This window comes from Panulirus ornatus, chromosome 37, assembly GCF_036320965.1.
Source record: "Panulirus ornatus isolate Po-2019 chromosome 37, ASM3632096v1, whole genome shotgun sequence".
Classification (NCBI taxonomy): domain Eukaryota; kingdom Metazoa; phylum Arthropoda; class Malacostraca; order Decapoda; family Palinuridae; genus Panulirus; species Panulirus ornatus.
Window position 1 is genome coordinate 29,818,465 of NC_092260.1, and position 24,068 is coordinate 29,842,532.

Here is a 24,068-nt window from a genome sequence, read left to right on the forward strand (position 1 = left end):
CATCGTGCTGAGGGTCCATACCATCGTGCTGAGGGTCCATACCATCGTGCTGAGGGTCATACATCGTGCTGAGGGTCATACCATCGTGCTGAGGGTCCATACCATCGTGCTGAGGTCATACCATCGTGCTGAGGTCATACCATCGTGCTGAAGGGTCATACCATCGTGCTGAGGTCACACCATCGTGCTGAGGTCATACCATCGTGCTGAGGTCACACCATCGTGCTGAGGTCATACCATCGTGCTGAAGGTCACACCATCGTGCTGAGGTCATACCATCGTGCTGAGGGTCACACATCGTGCTGAGGGTCACACCATCGTTGCTGAGGGTCATACATCGTGCTGAGGGTCATACATCGTGCTGAGGGTCATACCAATCGTGCTGAAGGTCACACCATCGTGCTGAGGTCACACCATCGTGCTGAGGGTCCATACCATCGTGCTGAGGGTCATACCATCGTTGCTGAGGGTCATACATCGTGCTGAGGGTCACACCATCGTGCTGAGGGTCATACATCGTGCTGAGGGTCATACATCGTGCTGAGGGTCAAACCATCGTGCTGAGGTCATACCATCGTGCTGAGGTCACACCATCGTGCTGAGGGTCATACATCGTGCTGAGGGTCATACCATCGTGCTGAGGTCATACCATCGTGCTGAGGTCATACCATCGTGCTGAGGTCACACCATCGTGCTGATGGTCACACCATCGTGCTGAGGTCACACCATCGTTGCTGAGGGTCATACCATCGTGCTGAGGGTCCATACCATCGTGCTGAGGTCACACCATCGTGCTGAGGTCATACCATCGTGCTGAGGTCACACCATCGTTGCTGAGGGTCATACCATCGTGCTGAAGGTCACACCATCGTTGCTGAGGGTCATACCATCGTTGCTGAGGGTCATACATCGTGCTGAAGGTCACACCATCGTTGCTGAGGGTCATACATCGTGCTGAGGGTCAAACCATCGTGCTGAGGTCATACCATCGTGCTGAAGGTCACACCATCGTGCTGAGGTTCATACATGAGTTGTAGGTCTATATGTAAGGTGAGGGTTCATACATGAGTTGTAGGTCTATATGTAAGATGAGGGTCTATATATAAGATGTGGGTCTATATGTAAGATAAGGGTCTATAAGATATGGGTCTATGTGTAAGATGTGGGTCTATATGCAAGATGTGGATCTATATATAAGATGAGGGTCTATAAGATGTGGGTCAGTATTTAAGGTTTGGGTGCATTTGTAAGGTTCAGGTCTATAAATAATGTGTTGGTCTATATGCTCAAGGAGGAGGAGGAGTCAGACTATCTGAGTTTGGAGAAAAATGAGTTATTGTAAGGGGACAGGAAGAGAGGGGTCAAGGAGCAGTGGAGGACGAGGTAATGAGGCAAAGAGGATGAGAGGAGCAAGAGAAAGGGTAGCGGACTTGGAAGGAGAGAGGGATGGGAGAGGAAGTAATGAGCTGGGAGGACGAGAGACATGAGAAAGGTGTCAGCGGATATTAGTGAGAGAAAGTAAATACGTAATTGAGCGTCATCGTCAGTCACTCCACGGTCACTCTTCAGTGAAGGAACCTACCTACCTCGTCCAGTTATTTCTATATTCACCACTGGAATACAGGTTTAACCTCTTCTTTCTTAAGTTATAACACTAATCATACTCACGAAGTCTTCAACAACCTTCACGGGACTGAATAATTATCGTTTCTAATATTACAGTACGACTCTTTTTGCTGTCTTTTGTGCGCAACATAAACATTCAAATCCATAGACGCAAATGATTACATCTTTCCCCTTTTACATAGTGATTATATGAATGAAGTAAAGATGTAAGTTTATGAACAGGTCGAAACAACTGGTTGAAGTACCTGAGGCAATGCCTCTACCAGATCTAATGTTCTGTAAGCTGGCCTCTTTCTCTTACTTTTGACATAATGTTATTTTGATAGTCTGAGTCCACTATGAATCAGTTCTCTATATCACTGCACATCATTCCTTATTGTTAGTAACACTATTTACTTTTTTCTGTCCCATGAGGTCCACACAGACCAGGAGTTTTGGTTCCACTTGAAACAGATGTGACTCTAGTTGCTGTAAGGATCACTTTCATTGTTTACGTGTTTTAGTGTCGCGGAGCAACTCTGCCTCACAAGTCCCGGTCGTAATGAATGAAGCCCAGCTGACTGTAGAGGTCATCCTCATAGACTGTGTAGAGGTCGTCCTCATAGACTGTGGAGATTAATATGAAGTGACAAGGTCTTTCATCAGGCGGTGGAGGTCATCCTCAATTGGCGTAGGGCGTCCTTCAAGTGGTGAGGGTCATCCTTGAAATCTGTCTTCAGATTACAATGGGCCTTACAGGTGATCTGGCTCGTTCTCTAGGATGGGGTCCAGCGGCGTCTCCTCCACGAGAGTCTTGAGGCGGTCATTGTTGTGGTGGTTGTTGGCATAGACGGAGATCTCGAGGGTGACAGGCGACCACGGCGAGTTGTAGTGTGGAGACGATGGTAATGTGACCCCGCCGCTGCCCGCCCTGAGGGAGACGACACCACATTATTCATGTCGTCAGGTCTGTCAGTGACGTTAATTCCTCATGATCAACACAAATGACTCCTAGCAAGGCATGCAGGACTGAGGCCTGGAATGTATGACCTACAATTAGCAAGCGATGAGTGTTTCACGTTGCATGCAAGTGCCTTACAACACGATCTAGTCCATCATCTGTTGTACGTGACTTGTGTCTGTGTTCTTGATGTGCATGATCCAGTCTGTGTCTTATCGTCTGTCATCAAGTTAGTCCTAACTTACATGCATCGTGTACATTGCTTGCCTTTTGTGCTTAATGATTAGTCAGCATTCTACTATACGTGCATTCAGCCTTACATTTAAACAGCTAACAACTTACGGTTTCTGACGATTATTCAAGTCTGTACCTTTACTGTGTTTAGATTCAACAACAAGTAGAAGACGTTCTACAAGATACTGACCTGATACTGCTCATATTACACGACATAAGATACAATAAAGATATACATGTGAGGGTGGAGCCGGATGTCCGACACCAGTCAATGTAGCCTCACGCCTTCTTGATTCCCCAAACTTGGATCAGTTTTGTGTGTATTCACAACCATGTCCAGCTCATGCTAACGAATTTCATTAAATCAGCTTATACGCGCAGCTGATGCAGGATGTCACACCTCTTACTGATACAACTGCTTCTGTTGCTTCTCTTCAGGCGTAACTATATAGCTGCAGCTGAGCCTGATGAGGCTGGGTTAGCCAGAAGTCCGGCTTGAGTAGCCACACTTGCGCCACGAAGCTAAATCTGCTAAAGCTTTTGTAATGGCTTCAGTTGCTGCTGCTTCTGTAATAGCTTCCTCTTAAACCAGTTGCAGCAGTTAGTGCCTAAGCTGCAACTGCTGTTCTATCTTGGACGTACCGTCACACAGGGAGCAGCAGTGTATCTGCCGCTGTAATTGCTTCTAGTACTGCTGGTGGGACAGCTGGGGCAGAGGCTCCTGTGGCAGACTTTAAATGTAGCTGTGTTGTTTGCTGCTGCTGCATTACCTGGTGGTGATTTGAAAGGAAGATTTGCAGAAACTGAGGAAGGACTTACATGAGGAGGGTAAGAGGTGAAGGAATCTTACCTGGTCGCATGTGGGGACTGACAGGTCGCCGAGGCCGGCGGGTGAGGGGAGAGGGACTCACCTTGTGGCCTAGACTGGCAAAGAGGGACTCACCTAGTCAGATGTGTGGGGAGACTAAGATGAGGGGGCTGGCGGGTTGGGGAGGCAGACTTCGACCGAGAATTCGATCTGCAGGATGTGGGCTTTTGCGACCGATGAGCCAGCGACGTGCGTACCCTGTCGGAGATACAAGGACGTACTGGACTGTCTTGCATTGCCTCTCTGGGTCCAGATTCCTTCACCGTAGTCGAAGGTCTTGACGCAATGGTGCTACAGTGGACAAAAGTCCTTTACAACAGTCAAATGTCGTGATATATTGTCACTACTGTCTCATATATCTCAGATGGTTCAGAGTTACCTCATGATAATCTGCAATGGTCCACTGTTGCCTTACAAGGATTCAAGTTAGTCCGCAATGGTTCAACTTGGCTTACAATCATCTAAATTAGCCAATAATGTTTCAAGTTAGCCTATACTGATCAAGTTGTCCCACAGTGATTATCATGGCCCACAGCTGTTAATCTGACCCAACGCGACTGAAATTGGCCCACAGTAGTTCACTGTCACATGTAGTGTATAATACAGTAGTCCACAGTCGCCACACTGGTGTGGGGTTGCCTATAGTTACCAATTGTGTGAAGAGGGCCACTGCTGCTAAAGTGTTACAGAGGGTCCATACTTGTTACAGTGGTAAAGGTGTTCTACAGCTGTCGCAGAGGTATAGGAGGTCCACAGACGTCAAAATTGTACTGAGGGTCCACAGGTGTCACAGTGCTGGTTAACCGGTCAACTGTTGTTACAATGGTACAGGCAGGAGGTCAACTGTTGTTATAGTCGTATAGGCAGGAAGTCAGCTGTTGTCCCAGTGGTATTAGATGGCCCACTGCTTCCACTGGGACATAATGTGTTACATAACAGATAAGTGATCTCCATTCACAATATTCTTACAGAACCAAATAATAATCTTGATAGCCATTTGAACCAGACCTTTGCCATTTGTACTTGCTAGTCTGGCTGATGACCTGATGATGAACATTTGCTGTTACCTAAGAAACACTGCTTTATTGACATCTTCTCACAAGGTTAGGTACCTGCACTAGGCTGCCATTACCTACACGGCTTGTTAAAACCCGGGAATAGGTGGATGAGGTGTGGCGGCGGGAGGAGGACCTACCTGCGTAAGGCCGGGGAACTGTGGGAGAACCTGCTGGAGGCAGTGTGAGAGATCTTGGACATATTCCTGACGGGTGCTGAGGGTCGTCCCGTGACTCGGCTCTGCAGGGGCGCCCACATCGCCTGCAGGGCCTTCCGCACGTCCCGCAGCTGCACCGCATAGATGAATGTGTCTGTGAACACCTGTCGGAACAGGGAAGAGAGTTGGTGAACATCTGTCAGCATCTGTAATGTTTCCGCTCGCACACCCGACCCGTCACTCAATAATTATCCTGCTGGTCATGTCCGCTGCAAGCCCTTCTGTGGATGACGACTGATAAGAAAAAAGTCTTCGCTTCATATTTTTCCCCTCCAGCCTCGTATCATTACGATATTGGATGTTTTGATGATAGATGATATTGTGTCATCAAAAGACAGTGGATGAAGAAGGCTCTACCTTGAGACAGTAAGCGATAAATCTTACTTTGAAACAGTAGATGATACGTCTTACCTTGAGACAGTAATGCTGAGTCTTACCCTGAGACAGTAGATGGTAGGTCTCACTTTGAGACAGTGGATGATGGGTCTTACCTTGAGACAGTAGATGAGATTGACGGTGGTTCCTATGGCCAGGCTGAGGGTCATGCTGATGTCCCCAGGTTTGATGACACACTCGTCACACACCATCAAGAACTTGACCACCGCAGGACCCCAGCCAACCACGAAGGTCCCCACGATCAGCGCAGTCGTTCGCACCGTCTGTTGGGGCAGCCAAGGTGGAGTGGGGTCAGTATGGGACAAGGAATGAGGGGCGGGGTCAGTCTGGGCAGGCAAGGTCAGGAGGCTTAGGTTGGAGGCCAAGGGTAATTCAGGGTAAGAGTGAGTGAGGGAAGGGTTTACTTGGGCAGTGGTAAGATGACTGCAATTTGACGAGGACGAGCTACAAAGAGATCAGTCAGGGTAAATCAAGGTAGCGCTACAGTAGAGGTTCGAGACCTGCGGCAGCAAACAAGAACGATCACCTAATCAGCAGTATATCTTACTAGATGAAATTAGCTACACAGCTGGGCAGGTCAGCAGTCTCTCTCTCCCTCTATCTCTATCTGTTATATCTACGGAGCACAACGTATGTCAGTCGTTGACGTGAGGCGGTCTTCCTCTAGTCTGCTTTCAAACGTGTTGATGGTGTTCCTATCTCATACCGTTGCTGGTAAGACTGACTGGCACCACCAGGTCGAGGAAGCTACAGATTTAATAGTCACATGAGGTACGATGTGGTAATCTAGTATACGATGGTATCCATGTGGTTTACCAGGCCAGCGCCATAACTCTACTGCAGTTTTAACTACAATATACCACTGTTCACTGTAAACTAACAACATCCTTCCCCTATTTCGTGGTATACATGATCTTCAACTATTTTCTGACAGAGATCAGTTAACACTCAGAAAGCGTCCTACATCAGGGATAGTTTCATCCTAGAGTGCTGTGGTCCACATAATATACTGATCGTTTCTGGAAAGCGCCCACCGTCTCTGGTGTGAGCTAAAATCAGTGAGCTTAGAGATGATTGTCACCAAACATAACAATACATGTGCAAACATTTCATCCATAACAATGTTCTCCCTCGGGTACTTGAGAGGTATCATAACATTACTTATTGTAAAAGGTTCTTTTGTTATTTGTCTCGATACGTCATCTAATTCCTGTTGTTCAGCTGTTGTAAATTTCATTTATCACATATTTAGCCAAATCCTTCATTGTGTTGTGCAAACCATTTTTACACTCTTACAATGTAACCTATAATGTATTGTAATCATTGAGGTCTTCCAGTCCCTGGACAAAGCTTTGGTGCACTCTGTATCCTCTTGTGCTCCACCGGTGGCCCACAGGATGGGTAGGACTGCACAGTAGAACAGCCGATAATGGAGTTAAAATCACTCACTCAGTCTGCAGACGTTGTCAACAGACTCACATATTTTGGTTTTGAATTCATATTGTCCTTCCTAGATTTAGATAAACCGCAGTTAGAATCAGTATAGATCACATTCATGAAAATAGCATAGAATTTGTTTCTGTCCATCTCCCTCCGCCTATAGGTCTTCAGTCGTCCACCTGCTCCTCCGTGTTTCACTGTATACAAAGATCAAAGTTATTTTTGCTCGAAGAAGCAGCCGGAGGAGAACGTTATCATATGCGTGACTTCTGGCTCATCTGGCAGATCTGAGAGCCACGGGTGTAGACACGAGCTGCACTTGAAAATATCACAAAAAGTCCCAGATTTTCAGATTTCGCTGAGAGGCAGCGACTGGTGGAGGAAGCGGCACCTGACGGCGGAGGTCCTGGTGACGCTCCTAGAGGGGACTTGGGTCACACTCGAAGAGGATCTGGGTCACAGGATCTGGGTCACACTCGAAGAGGATCTGGGTCACAGGATCTGGGTCACACTCAAAGAGGATCTGGGTTACACTCTGAGTGGATGTTGGTCACTATCGAGGTTGTTTGGGTCACACTTGGGAGTCGAGTTATCTGGGTTACACTTCGAGTGTAATAACACTCGAAATGAACATACTCGTTAGTAGGTAAGCATCCCTGTGTGTGTGTGTGTGTGTGTGTGTGTGTGTGTGTGTGTATGTGTGTGTGTGTGTGTGTGTGTGTGTGTGTGTGTGTGTGTGTGGTTACTTTTTGTGTTTACAATTTGTATGTTACGAGGAGGTCAAAGATGGAGTCGGTCTTGAGACAAGGGCAGCAAGAATCAGTTGACGTAACAAACGCTGATGAAATAAGTTGATGAGAAAATGGCGTCCATGAGAATATCATTTTTTGTTTCAAGGAGAAATGTGGGAAATTAATGTTTTGTACCTTATCGTGATTTTCTTTAGAGGAAGCGAATTTATCATTCGATGTACAGCGCGTTCCAAGTCCGAAGAGGAACCAGGACACCGAAGAGGAACCAGAAGTCTGACGAGGGAGTAGAAGTACTTAAGGCGTGGGTTCATTCCTGTTCCATCTAAACACATCTGGACCACGTCTCTGTTGCTCCCCCAGCAGTAGCTGCGTCTCTCTCCTATCGATTACTTATATTCCACAGGAAATATCTGTGAAGATGTCAGTGTACATACAACAACGCGACGAATCATGCAATTCCAAGAAGATTCGTCAGTCAGAATTAAGTTAGGAAGACACTCTAATGAGCACTGACAACCGATACTCTACCGCCAGGCTCCTCCCTCACGTCAGAGGACAAACCTCCCCTCCCTTGTATCACTCGTCACCTCGATGTTGGAAGTAAAACTTTCCTCACCACCATCACCATCAGCCCTCACATTACCTTGATGTTCCTCCTGAGTTGGTTCCGCTGCTCGGCGCTCACCAGGTAGAGTGCTCGGTCCTGCAGCAGGTGGAAGATGTGGCAGTAAATCATACTGATGAGCACCGTCGGCCCGAAGAACAGAGCCGTCCACACGATCCGGAACTAAGCCAGGGACGGAGAGAGACAGTGGTCATGCAAGGTTATAGTGTTACCAGGAAAAAGATAGACAAAGGAGGAGGAATGACGTGCAGATTAAGAAGATTGAATGATAGAGATGAAAATTATGTCCTTGAAGACAAAGATACGATCATTAAGCACGATGTCGCGACTCTTGAACGCGACCACACAACACTTTGGTATTATAACCTGATCCATTAAGGGTCACGTCAAAGGCTCATACCCGAGGGTCGTACAGTCGTAGCTCAAGGCTCGTACCTTCGTGCTCAGAGGTCGTACTGTCATCCTCAGAGAGGCAAAGAGAAATATATTTGGTATGATGACACACAACTCTCACTTTAGGTTAGGTTTGTTGGTAAGATGGGGGAGGGGGTAAGTACGTACCGTGACTCCCTTGATGTAAAAGTAATTGTTGTTACAGTCGGGCGACTGAAACCCTTGTCCCGGGATGCAGGAGAAGGCCACAAACATCCCCACCACTGCAACACAACACATACATCATCAGATACAAACATCCCCATCATCCCAGCCAACACTACACAACACATTAAACATTAGAACAACCATCTCCACCATGGTAATATCACAACACATTGGAACATCAGTAAATACGAACATCACTAACACCCCAACACAACATCCTCTTGTCTACGTCTGCAACACAAAATACTACCCACGAATTTAAAAACGTGTCTGTAAACAAGGATCATTACCATCCCACTACTGCAACACAAGACGCATTTCATCCTAGCAATATATCAATAAACACAAAATACAAACTTTATTTATAAAAGAAAAATTTCACTCGTTAACATCTTGATACGAATGAACAAAAAGTCATCGTTATAAAGCATGGTTTATATAGTTTATCTAGATGGTCTGGTTACCTGGGTTAACCTTATGGCGGTGGGAAAGAAGATGGAAGTGGATCGACAGGAAAGCCTTCCTGGAGGAAGGAGATATGGAGGTAGACGGGAAGAGCGGGTTTTATAGGCGTGGCTTTGGGAAAGTGTTTCCACTTCCAACACAGAAAATGACCGTATGTATACAAAGTATTCCCTTGATAAAGGCGCCCAACAGATCGTACTCTTGTATACGAATCGTAGTTGTGGATAACAAAGGAAACCTATTTTCCCGGACGATTCAGCGTGTGCTGGCAAGATGAGATCGACCCAGCGTGTGAAGACAAGGTAGACCCAGGGTGCTGGATCACATGAGGGCCCAGTGTATTAGGTCACATGAGGATCCAGTGTATTGGGTCACAGGAAGACATTATCATGATAAACACGTACTAAAGAAGCACCTAACTACTTGATATACCAAGATACAATGTACAGCAAGTCTTTTTATGGATCCTCCCTTCACTATGACACCTCCCTTCACCATGACAGCTCCTTCACCATGAGAACTTCTCCCTTCACCATGACAGCTCCTCCCTTCACCATGACAGCTCCTCCCGTTATCTGTGTTAGATTACTGGAATTTTCGTCGGATTTGAATCTGAAATTCAATCGACTCCAGAAAAAATATATTTCAAATGCAAGTTTCTGTTGAAAGTCAGATTTTTGTACGAATGTAAAAAAGCTTTGCATAAATTTTCCGACCATTTTCCTGATACGTGTATGAACTCCATGACCGCTCCTCTCTCCAACATATAACCAGGTATCTACTCTGACCAGACTCGTCCCACCCCCTCATGTTCCCCAGCTAGCCATTCCTCCAGAGGTCACTTACTGGGGATGATCCATAGGCCGACGAGTATAACCTTGAGGGTGAGGGTGGTCATGATGGCGGCGTAGTGCAAGGGGCGCAAGGTGCCCATGTAGTGGTTGAGGGCCACCACCAGCAAGTGCAAGATCTGCACCAAGATGCTGCCCATCCGCACTGCCTCGATGGACAGCTTGATGCAGTTGCTGAGGGAGATCCCGTGAACCGCCGGCAGGTAGGAGTTGACGACCACAGCTGTGAGGGAAGAGAAGGGTCTGATCAGCTCTGGCTGCTGGTAGGGAATTGTAAAAATAGTGATATGGGGTGGCCGGAGGAAGGGAAGTTATGGGGATAACTGAAGAGTATTTGTCATATTCCTACACAAGCGAGGGTATGAAAATAATTCACAGGTATGTAATACTAAATAAACTATAAAGAAACTACAGTAATATTTGTAAATGTAAGGTGTGGTCAGCCAACCTTTCTCCCAACCAAGACGATGACTAAGAGGGGACACAAAACTGCTTCCCTACACTTCCGAGAGGAAACTGTTCCTGAAACAGCCGAGAGGGAGGGAGGGAGGAGAGTAATGAAGTTACATGCCACAGGGAGGGCTGGCAACTCGGACGCTACCCACTGAACACACCAGGTATTGCTGGTGTGTAGTCACTGTGGATGCTTATGCAAGTGGATGTATGCAAAGAGTTATACATATTGATGTATACACACAGTTAGACACATGGATGTATACACACAGTTATACAAAAACAGGTTTACAGTTAGTCAGTTACACACGTTGCTATACAAACATCTACAGAAGCACGAGGAACTAATAGAGAGGTACCAGTAGTGGTCATCAAAGATGGTACCAGGATTAAGAGAGCTGAGTTACATAAACTTACACATCATAAGGAGAGAAGACTGAGGAGTGATTTGATCACAACCTTTACGTCCTTATACAGTTTGATGATGTCGACAATGTACACAGTTCCACGGAAGATCCCGACGTATAACAACAACCAGAGAACATAACAAACTCGAGGTATAACAACCAGAGAACATAACAAACGCGAGGTATAACAACCAGAGAACATAACAAACGCAAGAAATATGATATAGAGTAAAGAATTAATCTTATGATAACAAAGAAATAGAAGAATGGAACAAACTACCTGATGAAATTGTTCTTGCTGATAGTATACAAAGATCATAAAGAGATTGGTAATAGAGAAAGTTCATTAGATGGGGACCCACGAGTGAAGAACTCCTTCCCAGGCGCTCTACACAAACACTATTACAAATACGTAATTGTACATGGCTTTAGCTATAGATATATGCGCAGAATTTTGTACACACATATATACATATATGTGTGTGTGTGTGTGTGTGTGTGTGTGTGTGTGTACTTCTACATATGCACAGGCATACATATTTATATGAATGGAATCATTCTGAAGAAAAGCCATAAAATAACTTTATATACCTTGTCTTTAAGGTGGAAATCGCTTGCAGTGTTACCCTGTGTCCCCCTTTCTGACCCTTGCAAATGAATCTATACAACAATTCAGTGAACATCTAGGTCCCCTGAAGCGTTGGGTGACTGGCTCCACCAGACGCTTCACCAAGGTACAGGATACGTCAAGCATGGATAAGGCAGGTTCATCTTATTGATGAACACACACACACACACACACACACACACACACACACACACACACACACACACACACACACACAGGCACATGCATTTCATCAGAATCTCAAATACATATTTCTCTGTTATTCCTAAAGCAGTAAAATAATCCTTGCATATATTGAGACGTGAAATAGCAAATCAAAATGGTCGACGTCTACCGACTGACGAAATGTCTGGATTCAATGCATTATATCTCCATGAATGAATGTAAAAGTACGACCACGATAAAAGTCAGTATCCCAATGGACAAGTTTTCCGGCCGTCCTGGACGCCCGCCTAATGGAAATGTAATTCCTTCCTCTTTCGCCTCCTGTGAACAAGGGACAAAAGTAAGCACACTCTGGTATATATATATATACACCTCTCCGTCGTCTGACGATGATACAGCCTCGCCGACGAACACATCCCGCTCATAGTGTGATCACTTGCAGACAGTTTCATGAAGGAAAGTACACGTTATGTATCTTCCTTCCCGAGAAAATATATCATGATAAACCAAACCTCAAGGTTCATTACTGTAACCTTGTGTGAGTGACGTACACACACTCTCACACACACACACACTCTCACATACAAACACTCTCACACACACTCTCATACGCACACACAAACACACAAACACATACAGGAAAATATACTGAAATTTCTCTTCGTGTTTGAAGGTCAGATTGCAGAGGTCCATAATCCTGGACGCAAACAGTGATAGAGAAAACTCCCGATATAGGATATGGCCTCATCCGCCTTCCTAGACTCTCACATAACTCCCAGCAGGAGTCAGTAAGACACAGAGAGTGAGAAAGAAGAAGGAGGGGGAGCAGAGCTCACAACACGGCAGGAAGACTTACCGACGGTGAGGGAAGCGGAGAAGACGGTGTTGGCGGCCGCCAGCGATAGGGAGAGGCGCACAGTCGGGGACATGGGTCGCTTGATCCAGGGCGTCGCGCACACCACCGCGCTGCTCACCAAACCCGAGGCCATGCAGAAGGCGATGATCACCTGCAGCAGGACAGTCGTCTGATTAGGTGCCAATCAGAAGATAATCCGATTTGGAGAAGAAGGACAAGCGATGGAACTAGTCAGAGATCATGACCTGGAACTGCGTCGTAAACACACGTTCAATTTCAGACGACCTGAGGTCATGTAAAGGACAACAGGAGGAGATAACCTGGGTGGAAATGTTTGAAAAAGGAAACTTTCTTTTTTTAATTATGTAAGTTGAGTATTGCATACGTAGTCCTGATCATACACCTGTGTGTTTAGCATCTTGACTCTCGCTACACATCTGAGGTTCATAAAGCCTTACAATATCGACACACTTCACAGACTTTTGTTTCATGTCAATAAAAGCTCAGAATGTATATGAAAAAATATTCTAAAATTTTCCTTTCCTGTTTACAACATCGAGTTGGAAAGTTTGTTATGAAACTAATATCAAACCATCAGTTCCGCTGTCCAAATGGCTGATCTGCTGCGCATGATTTTCTATCAGTTAATGGTTGCAGGAATCCACAGTTTTCACAGTTATTTCTGACCAAACTCGCTGTCGTGTGGCCTTGGCTAACTAACTACATCAGGCCAAGAGATATTTGATGTTACCTCATTTGCGATTAACAATCCCTGACATGTTGGTCTGTAAAGAGTACTGGTAATGTTACTGCTCGAGAGAGAGAGAGAGAGAGAGAGAGAGAGAGAGAGAGAGAGAGAGAGAGAGAGAGAGAGAGAGAGAGAGAGAGAGAGAGAGAGAGAGAGAGAGAGAGAGAGAGAGAGAGAGAGAGAGAGAGAGAGAGAGAGAGAGAGAGAGAAGGAGGAGGAGGTAGAGTGCGTCATTCAGCTTTAAGCCACCACACCCACGCCCGGGAGGACGGTCTTCGGTCCTCCCGGGAACACAGAAAAAGCGGCTGATGATGTGAGTTCTTGCCCCATCCCGGTGACACACCGGACACCTAACAAGACACGATCACCCGCCCACTCTCTTGAGTCCACTCTCCAGCCCACAGAAGGTCCGAAAAGCCTCTCATCAAGAACTGATTTGCCAACACAACAAAATCGCTCGAAATATCAAAGTTTTACTGACCAACTAATCAACGTGGGAGATAACAAGGGGCGTCCGTCGTGTGATTGTGATAGCAGTATCACTGGTGGAAAACTCTGGTAATGGAACATTTTTCATCCTATTTTTTCTCCTCTCACTGTGAGTGGCTGATGAAGCCACCAGCCTCTTGGTATCATTCACAAGTCGTTTGTACACATCCCACGCGTCTGGGAGGAATTAGGGAGGTTTAGGGCCAAACTTCTGGAGGTGTCTATTCAGGGGATTTTGGCAGATGATGATCATAGGGCTGAGCAGACGAACATTACTGGCGCGGGAAAGTAAAACGCTGACGGTGGCAGGAGTCCTGGCTGGACGGTCATGTAGGCAGCACGAATCTCTGAAAGAAAATTTCAGGCGAGTGTTATTGTAAAGTTCTCTTGGTTTTTCGATTGGTGATGAAGCTGCTTCATTATGAATCATTCATGATGAAAAACCAATCTATTGACGAACGTTTACTTCCCTTGATTCATAATATCATACTGTATGAACCAATATAGACAACGTGTCAACAATGTTCTTATGAATTTTCAATTCCACTGATCTTATCATGTTAACGTTACCTGATGATGTTCCTTCTGGTGTAGCGCCACCTGAGCCTGGATGTGATATTCATTCATCCCACAAAACACAGACATATCAACGGTTTTCCTCAGTCAACTATCTCCCCCTAGGTTGGTATTGGTGTTGGTGAAATCCGGGAAAGTGTTGGGTAGAGCGAGAATGCGGACTCTTAGGGGACCCTTTGAAAACTGACGCTGTCTGAGCTATTTCTGGGTGTCAGGGTGTGTGTGTGTGTGTGTGTGTGTGTGTGTGGCTGGGCAGTGTGCGAGAGGCTGACACATGTGTGGAGTGCATCTGTAAAAGGTTGTAAATGAACATACGTTCCTCGTCAGTAAGAAGATGTACTGTTATCTTAGCAACTTCACTTTTTGCGAGCGAGAAACATCGCACTGGGATTTGCACAAAACAAACACAATTCAACAAATAACATGATAACCGATTACAGAAGACTTTTGTGTCGAAAACGACATAAGTACCAAGGAACATGAGGTTACAAAACAGGAATTTTGTACGTGGATAATGGATGATGATAATGATGAGTCAAACGTCCATTATTTGTTGAACGCATTGTTGTGCAGCTGCTGCAGGGGGAACCCCACCCCCTCTGACCCTCTGCTAAAGTGGGCTGACCCACCTGGGGAGGCGTCACATATCTGCTCCTGGGTAAAATACAGTAAGACCTGGGCCTTACAGACTTATGCCTCAGAGCGTCAGACGTTTATTATAATAAGGCTGCCACTCCTTCAGTTCCCCAGACGAGACCTAGGGAGACGGACGCCTACCTCACGTCCTCCGGGGTCCGCCTCTCCCGACGATGGATTGAAAGGATTCCACTCTAGCTTATATTTGTAGCAATATTGAACCTTAACTTTGTATTTTATCATTATTCATGTCTAGAATAGCAAAAACGTGTCTGTATAGGCAAATTCTTTCCTTCTCTCAGTCTCACTGATATATATATATGTATATATATATATATATATATATATATATATATATATATATATATATATATATATATATATATATATATATATATATATATATATATATATATGGGAGGGTATTGATTGAGAGGGTGAAGGCATGTACAGAGCATCAGATTGGGGAAGAGCAGTGTGGTTTCAGAAGTGGTAGAGGATGTGTGGATCAGGTGTTTGCTTTGAAGAATGTATGTGAGAAATACTTAGAAAAGCAAATGGATTTGTATGTAGCATTTATGGATCTGGAGAAGGCATATGATAGAGTTGATAGAGATGCTCTGTGGAAGGTATTAAGAATATATGGTGTGGGAGGCAAGTTGTTAGAAGCAGTGAAAAGTTTTTATCGAGGATGTAAGGCATGTGTACGTGTAGGAAGAGAGGAAAGTGATTGGTTCTCAGTGAATGTAGGTTTGCGGCAGGGGTGTGTGATGTCTCCATGGTTGTTTAATTTGTTTATGGATGGGGTTGTTAGGGAGGTAAATGCAAGAGTCTTGGAAAGAGGGGCAAGTATGAAGTCTGTTGGGGATGAGAGAGCTTGGGAAGTGAGTCAGTTGTTGTTCGCTGATGATACAGCGCTGGTGGCGGATTCATGTGAGAAACTGCAGAAGCTGGTGACGGAGTTTGGTAAAGTGTGTGGAAGAAGAAAGTTAAGAGTAAATGTGAATAAGAGCAAGGTTATTAGGTACAGTAGGGTTGAGGGTCAAGTCAATTGGGAGGTGAGTTTGAATGGAGAAAAACTGGAGGAAGTGAAGTGTTTTAGATATCTGGGAGTGGATCTGTCAGCGGATGGAACCATGGAAGCGGAAGTGGATCATAGGGTGGGGGAGGGGGCAAAAATTTTGGGAGCCTTGAAAAATGTGTGGAAGTCGAGAACATTATCCCGGAAAGCAAAAATGGGTATGTTTGAAGGAATAGTGGTTCCAACAATGTTGTATGGTTGCGAGGCGTGGGCTATGGATAGAGTTGTGCGCAGGAGGATGGATGTGCTGGAAATGAGATGTTTGAGGACAATGTGTGGTGTGAGGTGGTTTGATCGAGTAAGTAACGTAAGGGTAAGAGAGATGTGTGGAAATAAAAAGAGCGTGGTTGAGAGAGCAGAAGAGGGTGTTTTGAAATGGTTTGGGCACATGGAGAGAATGAGTGAGGAGAGATTGACCAAGAGGATATATGTGTCGGAGGTGGAGGGAACGAGGAGAAGAGGGAGACCAAATTGGAGGTGGAAAGATGGAGTGAAAAGGATTTTGTGTGATCGGGGCCTGAACATGCAGGAGGGTGAAAGGAGGGCAAGGAATAGAGTGAATTGGAGCGATGTGGTATACAGGGGTTGGCGTGCTGTCAGTGGATTGAATCAAGGCATGTGAAGCGTCCGGGGTGAACCATGGAAGGCTGTGTAGGTATGTATATTTGCGTGTGTGGAAGTGTGTATGTACATGTGTATGGGGGGGGTTGGGCCATTTCTTTCGTCTGTTTCCTTGCGCTACCTCGCAAACGCGGGAGACAGCGACGAGGTATAAAAAAAAAAAAAAAATATATATATATATATATATATGTATATATATATATATATATATATATATATATATATATATATATATATATATATATATATATATATATATATATATATATATATATATATATATGTATATATATATACACAAAACATCCTTGAAGGTGACTTTTCACTCACTGCATCACTTCCTATGGGCAGAGTCCGGTAGCGACCAGACGAACAAAAAAACACAAACAAACAGGCAGGAGAGACCCGGCCGCTGGGCCCAGGTCTGGCCTCGTACGTTCCTCCTCCTCTTCGTTGATTCCACGTTCATGCGCTGTGCAAAGAACGTGTCTTCCTGATGCTACACAGTCACCGATATTGCTGGTTCCTGAGGATATCTTTCCCCTCGCATATCACTGGCACCATTACTGATAATTTCTGAGGACAAAGAGAATCAGTTTCCGACGACAGAGAGCAACAATAGTAATCACGCTCTTGTTACAAGCTGTGTTAGGCAGGCGAGTAAGGCGAATGCAAGGATACAGGGAGGGTCGACGTGGACACAGCAGAGAGAAGGAAGGCTCAGTGAGATGTGTAAAGTCCTTCTCTTCTTGGCAAGTAATTTTCCTTCAGTTTGATTAACTAGACTATCAGTAGACTATACCTCAACCTGCTGCATTCTGGGTGATCCACGGCTCAGACTACGACGCAAGGAAGCTGCCTTCATGTAAAGGGAACTTCACTGTCAGTGAGTTCCTGTTCTTAACTTAGAGGACATGTGATATAAAAAGACTGTCTAGCTGTTCAGTGTCTTTTCAGCACATGAAAGCCCAGAGAAGGTCAGCAGAGGGAGGAGGGTTTCCAAGGACATCTTTAGCAGAGGAAAATCTGAATCATGATGACAGCAGGTGCCCTGTGCCGAGAATACCTTGTGGTCCACTACAGGTAAGTATATTGTAGTATTAAGTATGCAACAATACCTGAGATGCTTTTGTGCTGCCTCTTCAACCACTCTCTTTAAAAATTAGTTAAAGTTTCTATTTGGTGTCTGGTCGACGTTTATACTTAGGGCTTGACTACGTTTCTACCTAGGGTTAGACCACAGGCTCTCCCTAGGGCTAGACCACAGGCTCTACCTAGGGTTAGACCACAGGCTCTACCTAGGGCTTGGCTGATGTCTCTTCCAAGTACTTAGCTGACGTCTTTACCTAAGGTTTGGTCAACATCTCCAGCTAAAGACTGGTTAATGTTTCGACCTCGTGGCTGGCTGACGTGTCTATCTAGGTCTTGACTGACATTTCCAGGGAGTGCTTGGCTAGCGGTTGTTAACAGCAAGGAAAAGAAATCAGTTTCTTCAGAGATACTCGGTTACGGTCGGTCCTTCACGTGGGGATGTCGGATGGTCGGAAGCACTACGTTTACATGTCTTCCCTCGGCCTCCCTGTGCGTCCTCGACGATCGGGGATGGTAAAGTTTCAAGTGTTTTTTGCGTGTTCAGGGAGACTCCGTGTCCACTTGTGAGCGTGTGCTGGGAAATTGTTTCTGACACATTTCAAGAAAGAGAGAAAGACAAGACAGAGAAGAACAATAGTAAAGAGTCACTTTGGCGAGGATGTATCATCGTTGGTCGAGTTTAATCTCGTCAAAGAGCTTGATTCAAAGAAGACCATCTTGTCCCTGCTTACTGAGGGCATCGTAGCCTTGGAACTTGAAGAGCCCCTGGATGGGAGATCCTGGTGTTGCATGATCATAATGATAATGATGATAATCATATTATACATAAGGACTCAACAGTGTGAAAACACTCAGTACATCGTAATTCTTTCATCCATCATGAAAGAAACTGATAATGTTTCCCAGTTTCTCATCTTGACAAGAATCAAGCTCCAATTTCCTTTCTCGTGTCTTTGGTCAGGAGTTTCTCACAAAGATTTCGTCCCTTCCACTCTGCTCTCTCAAGACTTGCCAACGACCGCCTCCCAAGTTCTCGTTTAAGTGACTCAGACTTGGCCAGCACTTCATCGGTTTTATGTGTCTCTTTGTTCTTACTTAGCCTTGAGGCTGCTCACTGTGATCTACGATCCACCAGAGGTTGCAATATACGCTCTTTCCTTCAGATGAAACTTTAATGAATTTCCCTCATGCTGTCAGCACATTTCATCGCCATCTCTTAGCTGAATGTTTCGCAGTTAAGCGTTCTCTGTGGCTCAATATTATCGCAATACATATATCCAACCACACATGATGGACTTCAACACACACTTAAGAGAAGAAGTGTTGTTTATATGAGCATCAGTCAGGAGGAGGTGTGTGCATTCATGAACGCCGTCAGAACGTCTCTCAACACCAAAGATATTTTCACCTGATGTATATCCATCATGAATCAGTACGTCTTGCCGTCCAATATCATTAGCTATCCTCACTGTATCATCATGATGCTTTACTCAAGGAGATCATAACGTGCAAAACATAAGAGGGGACTCCTGACCACCTGGAAATGGAGCCATCGTTGAAGAAGTTAAACAAAGCAATACTCCCGCATCCTTAGTGTGCAACGTTGTCTTCATTGAAGTCAAGATGTCTTCATTCATCACGATGAGCAAAAGCAGAAGCATACCTGGGAAAGGTAAATATACCCGAGAGGTTGGTAATACTGACACGACATAAAGGTCTCCTCAACCTCTAATGGCGTTCGTGACGGAGATGAGATGTTTGTCATGAAATATTGAATGTAACATACAATACGTTCATGGCCTCAGCCATGTCACTCATCATTTAACGTCATCAAAACGAGACAGGAAAATCCTATCATCCTCCAGCCTCGTGAAGTCCCCCTGCCATTGTGTTGTGTTGTGATAGCACTGGACCCTTGTGCCTCTAGGCCCCTATAAGAGGACAACATCCCGGGAGGACCCGACCCTTCCGTCTCAACACCATCTTCAGACGACAACCTGCAGGAGGTACACTCACCGACGAAATCCCCCCCCCCCTCTCTCTCTCTCTCTCTCTCTCTCTCATACACACACACACACACACACACACACACACACACACACACACACACACACACGGGGGACCTCCCTTGGAGTAAGTGGAGGATCTTGATGGCTGGTAGTCTGGACCCGTATTGGTTGGACAAGATTATTTTTCCTACGTGTCTACAGTAAGGTGAGGATTTCTGGTGTGGGATCTTGGGATTAACAGACTTTTGCAAGGTTGGGGGCGACACCAGACGGGTGTATGACTGAGGGTGTAGGATTGTTTAGGTGTAGAAATATCGTCAAGTATATGTACACATATGACTGTGTCACCGAGAGTGTGGTCGTCAGATTATGAGTTACGGGAATGGGGTTATGTGAGGATAAGTCTGTGTGTGTGATTGTGTGGACGGGTGAGCGTAAGGCTGTGTGCGAGTGAGTTTTGTGGGAGCAACAAACACTATTTACCATGGGGAGTAACATCCTCCTCCTCCACCAAGGGTGAGGTGCAGACCAGAAGGAAATGTACGAAACTGGAAGTGTCTGCCTCCGGCACCACCGGCCAGGTCCGGCCCCACGTGACACCTGCGGCACACAGCAGCTGCTGCAGACCGTCCCCTCTGAGAGGGAGCCAGTGTGCGGCCAAGCTCCACATCGGGTTTTAAATAGTGGCTTTTATTAGCCTGCTTGAAGGGTCCTGTGTAAATATTTGGCCGGGCGGCTCCCTGCATCTTGTGGATGGGATAACTATGTTACTAACCTGAGATGCAAAGGCACACGTATATATAGAGGACTTGTGAATAATGTTGTTGTTAATATCAACACACTGGTTAGTACTGGCTCGTGTTAACATGCCAGATTAGCCGCCGAGTTCATTGAGGCTGGCTCTGGCGAGTCAGGTAACTTAAGCCGGAGAGAAAGCTTGATATCTGTAACTGGTTATTTATTAAGATAATGCTACCCACGTCTACCACGGGAAGTGTTCCCGAAAGTTTAATGGAAGACGTCGAGGTTGAACCATAGTAAATGATCGGGCGAGGAACACTTTTCCGGAAGAAAACTACAACGAAATTTCTTTTTTTCTTCAGAGTTAGCGCTAGTGTGTGGGAGGCCGTGAAGATAATAGGAAATATTGGAGAAAAATAGTTTGGTGCTAAAGAGAGATGGAAGGAACAAGGACGGAACGGGTAAGGAGGCAAGAGAATAACGTGAGAGATGAAGAAGGAAGAGAGGAAGTGATGGAAGGGAGAGGAAAATATGATGGGCAGAAGAATAGGACAAAAGTGGGAGGAAGTCAAGCGAGGATGGGAGAAGGAAAAAGACAGGAAATGTGAGAAGGAAGTGAAAAGAAAAGAACAGTGAAGAAGAAGTCACAGGAGAAGAATGATGAAGAAGGAAGGAGAGAAGAACAGTTGGGGAGAGGGTAAAAGAGAATAATGATAAGGAAAAATTCCTCCATGTTAGGCGGTCACAGATGGTGAGGAGTCTCCTATAACACAAACCATTTGGCCTTAACACTACCCAGGTCCCAGCTGGTCGTCCCAGCTGGGACAACAACAGGTGGGTGAGGCCTTAGGAGCAGAAGCAGGCAGGTGCAGCAGGTGGGTGAGGCCCATCTGAACTTTATAGTCAAATTCCCGGTGTGATCATCTGGTCAGGAGGTAGGACGCTGTTCTTAGAGGTATTCTTGTGGTATTCGGATTCTCCCCAGCTGTAGGGAAGGAACTGTAGAAGTTTGTAGCCAGGGGGCACAAGGATCCTCTCTCTCTCTCTCTCTCTCTCTCTCTCTCTCTCTCTCTCTCTCTCTCTCTCTCTCTCTCTCTCTCTCTCTCTATCTATCTCTCATGATATGATATGATATTACGTTATAACAACGCAAGAGAAATAAGATTCTTTTTCTAGCCGCTTTCAATATATGTAATTACGTACGTATTTGTACTTTGTAGGCAAGACGTTTTACACTCGTGAGCCCCATCATTTGAACCTTCTATATTGCCATACAGCTTTTTGAACTTCTGTATGTTGTCTGCATATATTTTCCTCATTTAGATTATCCAACTCATGTACTACAAAGGCGATTTACATCTTATGCGACAAATTTCTTGCTTAGTTCATGTCTTGTCCTCTGGTTGTTCTATTCTTCCTTCTATCAAAGAACTGTTCACTGTCGACTTCATCTATCTGGTGTAAAAATATTACCAATGTTCAAATCATCAGAGCAAGAGAGAGGAAGAAATCTGCAGGGAAAATCTAAGGGTGACCTTGAAGAATTTCTGCTGGCAGTGTCCGTCCATATTGAGTCATACGAATCAACAGGAAAATATTGACCAGGGCAGCCCTTACGAGCCATGGAAGGGGCAATATTTGCCAGGATCTGCTCCACCCTCATGGAATATGTAGTGATCCGATGACGTCAGGAAAAGAAGAAAATGGTGTGTTCACGACACAAGTCACATTTACCATCACCTTCACCATCACCATCACGTTCACTATCATTATCATATGTACCATCACCATCACCATTACTTTATCACTATCATATATACCATCACCATTACGTTCATTATCACCGTTTACACACTATCACCATCACGTTCACTATTATTATCATAAATACCATCACCATCGCCATTACGTTATCACTATGATATATACCATCACCATTACGTTCATTATCACCGTTATATACACTATCACCATCACATTCACTTTCATCATTAAGAATACCATCATCATCAGCCTGCACACCATCAGCATTACCCCCAACATGCCTTAACACCAGTACGTATTTTTTTTTTTTTTTTTTTTTTTATACTTTGTCGCTGTCTCCCGCGTTTGCGAGGTAGCGCAAGGAAACAGACGAAAGAAATGGCCCAACCCACCCCCCCCCCATACACATGTACATACACACGTCCACACACGCAAATATACATACCTACACAGCTTTCCATGGTTTACCCCAGACGCTTCACATGCCTTGCTTCAATCCACTGACAGCACGTCAACCCCTGTATACCACATGACTCCAATTCACTCTATTTCTTGCCCTCCTTTCACCCTCCTGCATGTTCAGGCCCCGATCATACAAAATCTTTTTCACTCCATCTTTCCACCTCCAATTTGGTCTCCCTCTTCTCCTCGTTCCCTCCACCTCCGACACATATATCCTCTTGGTCAATCTCTCCTCACTCATTCTCTCCATGTGCCCAAACCATTTCAAAACACCCTCTTCTGCTCTCTCAACCACGCTCTTTTTATTTCCACACATCTCTCTTACCCTTACGTTACTTACTCGATCAAACCACCTCACACCACACATTGTCCTCAAACATCTCATTTCCAGCACATCCATCCTCCTGCGCACATCTCTATCCATAGCCCACGCCTCGCAACCATACAACATTGTTGGAACCACTATTCCCTCAAACATACCCATTTTTGCTTTCCGAGATAATGTTCTCGACTTCCACACATTTTTCAAGGCTCCCAAAATTTTCGCCCCCTCCCCCACCCTATGATCCACTTCCACCAGTACGTATATCATCATTATTATTGACACCATCGCCATGACGTACACCATCGCATACACCATCACCTTAAACCATCACCATCACGAACGCCATCACCATAGTATTCGCCTGCGATTCTCCCAGACATTTCGGCAAATATTGCCTCACCAGTTTTACGCGTCGCCGTCAAACTCACACAGAGGAAGCGTCAGTCAGTTTCAGAATCAGTTTAAAATTCCTAAGATCGAGGCGTCGAGCCATCATTGCATCAATTGGCAATCACATTTTTTCTTAGTTAAACGTTCCAGTCACGGACAGATGCCACTACCAAGGCCAAAGCTATATATATATATATATATATATATATATATATATATATATATATATATATATATATAGTAGAGGTAAGAAAGAAAAAATAAGGTGAAGGAATGTGATAAAAGAGGTTGAATGTGAGGAAAAGTTACGCTTCGGTAAGATCATTGTTACTTAGCATCGATTGTGGATAACATTCACCAGTTCATTTATTTACATCAGTTCTGTTTATTACATTAGATTTCAGAACGCGACACTGAAATCAAATGTGTACAGTGTTAGCGTTTGGATTTAACAACGACTGATCCGCGTCAGTTCACCAGGTACAATGTGGCTCCAGGGAACACCTCAATGTTCTACATCCGGTAAGGTTAGGCTAACCTGCCCTCTCACAGATC

The 24,068-nt window shown here is 45.1% G+C and overlaps 1 protein-coding gene across 1 annotated transcript in view; it reads right to left on the bottom strand.

The window, feature by feature from the left end:
* Window positions 1–1,033: 1,033 nt before the first annotated feature.
* The window catches only part of LOC139760674 (uncharacterized), a 60,494-nt gene continuing 37,459 nt past the window's right edge, over window positions 1,034–24,068 (bottom strand). Inside the window, exons 3-10 of the mRNA XM_071684200.1 lie at window positions 12,580–12,730; window positions 10,066–10,293; window positions 8,716–8,810; window positions 8,173–8,316; window positions 5,433–5,600; window positions 4,864–5,045; window positions 3,744–3,866; window positions 1,034–2,536 (exon numbers count right to left, since the gene is read on the bottom strand). Coding sequence (XP_071540301.1) covers window positions 2,359–2,536; window positions 3,744–3,866; window positions 4,864–5,045; window positions 5,433–5,600; window positions 8,173–8,316; window positions 8,716–8,810; window positions 10,066–10,293; window positions 12,580–12,730 — 1,269 coding nt within the window. The 3' untranslated portion in view covers window positions 1,034–2,358. The remainder of the gene's footprint in view (window positions 2,537–3,743; window positions 3,867–4,863; window positions 5,046–5,432; window positions 5,601–8,172; window positions 8,317–8,715; window positions 8,811–10,065; window positions 10,294–12,579; window positions 12,731–24,068) is intronic.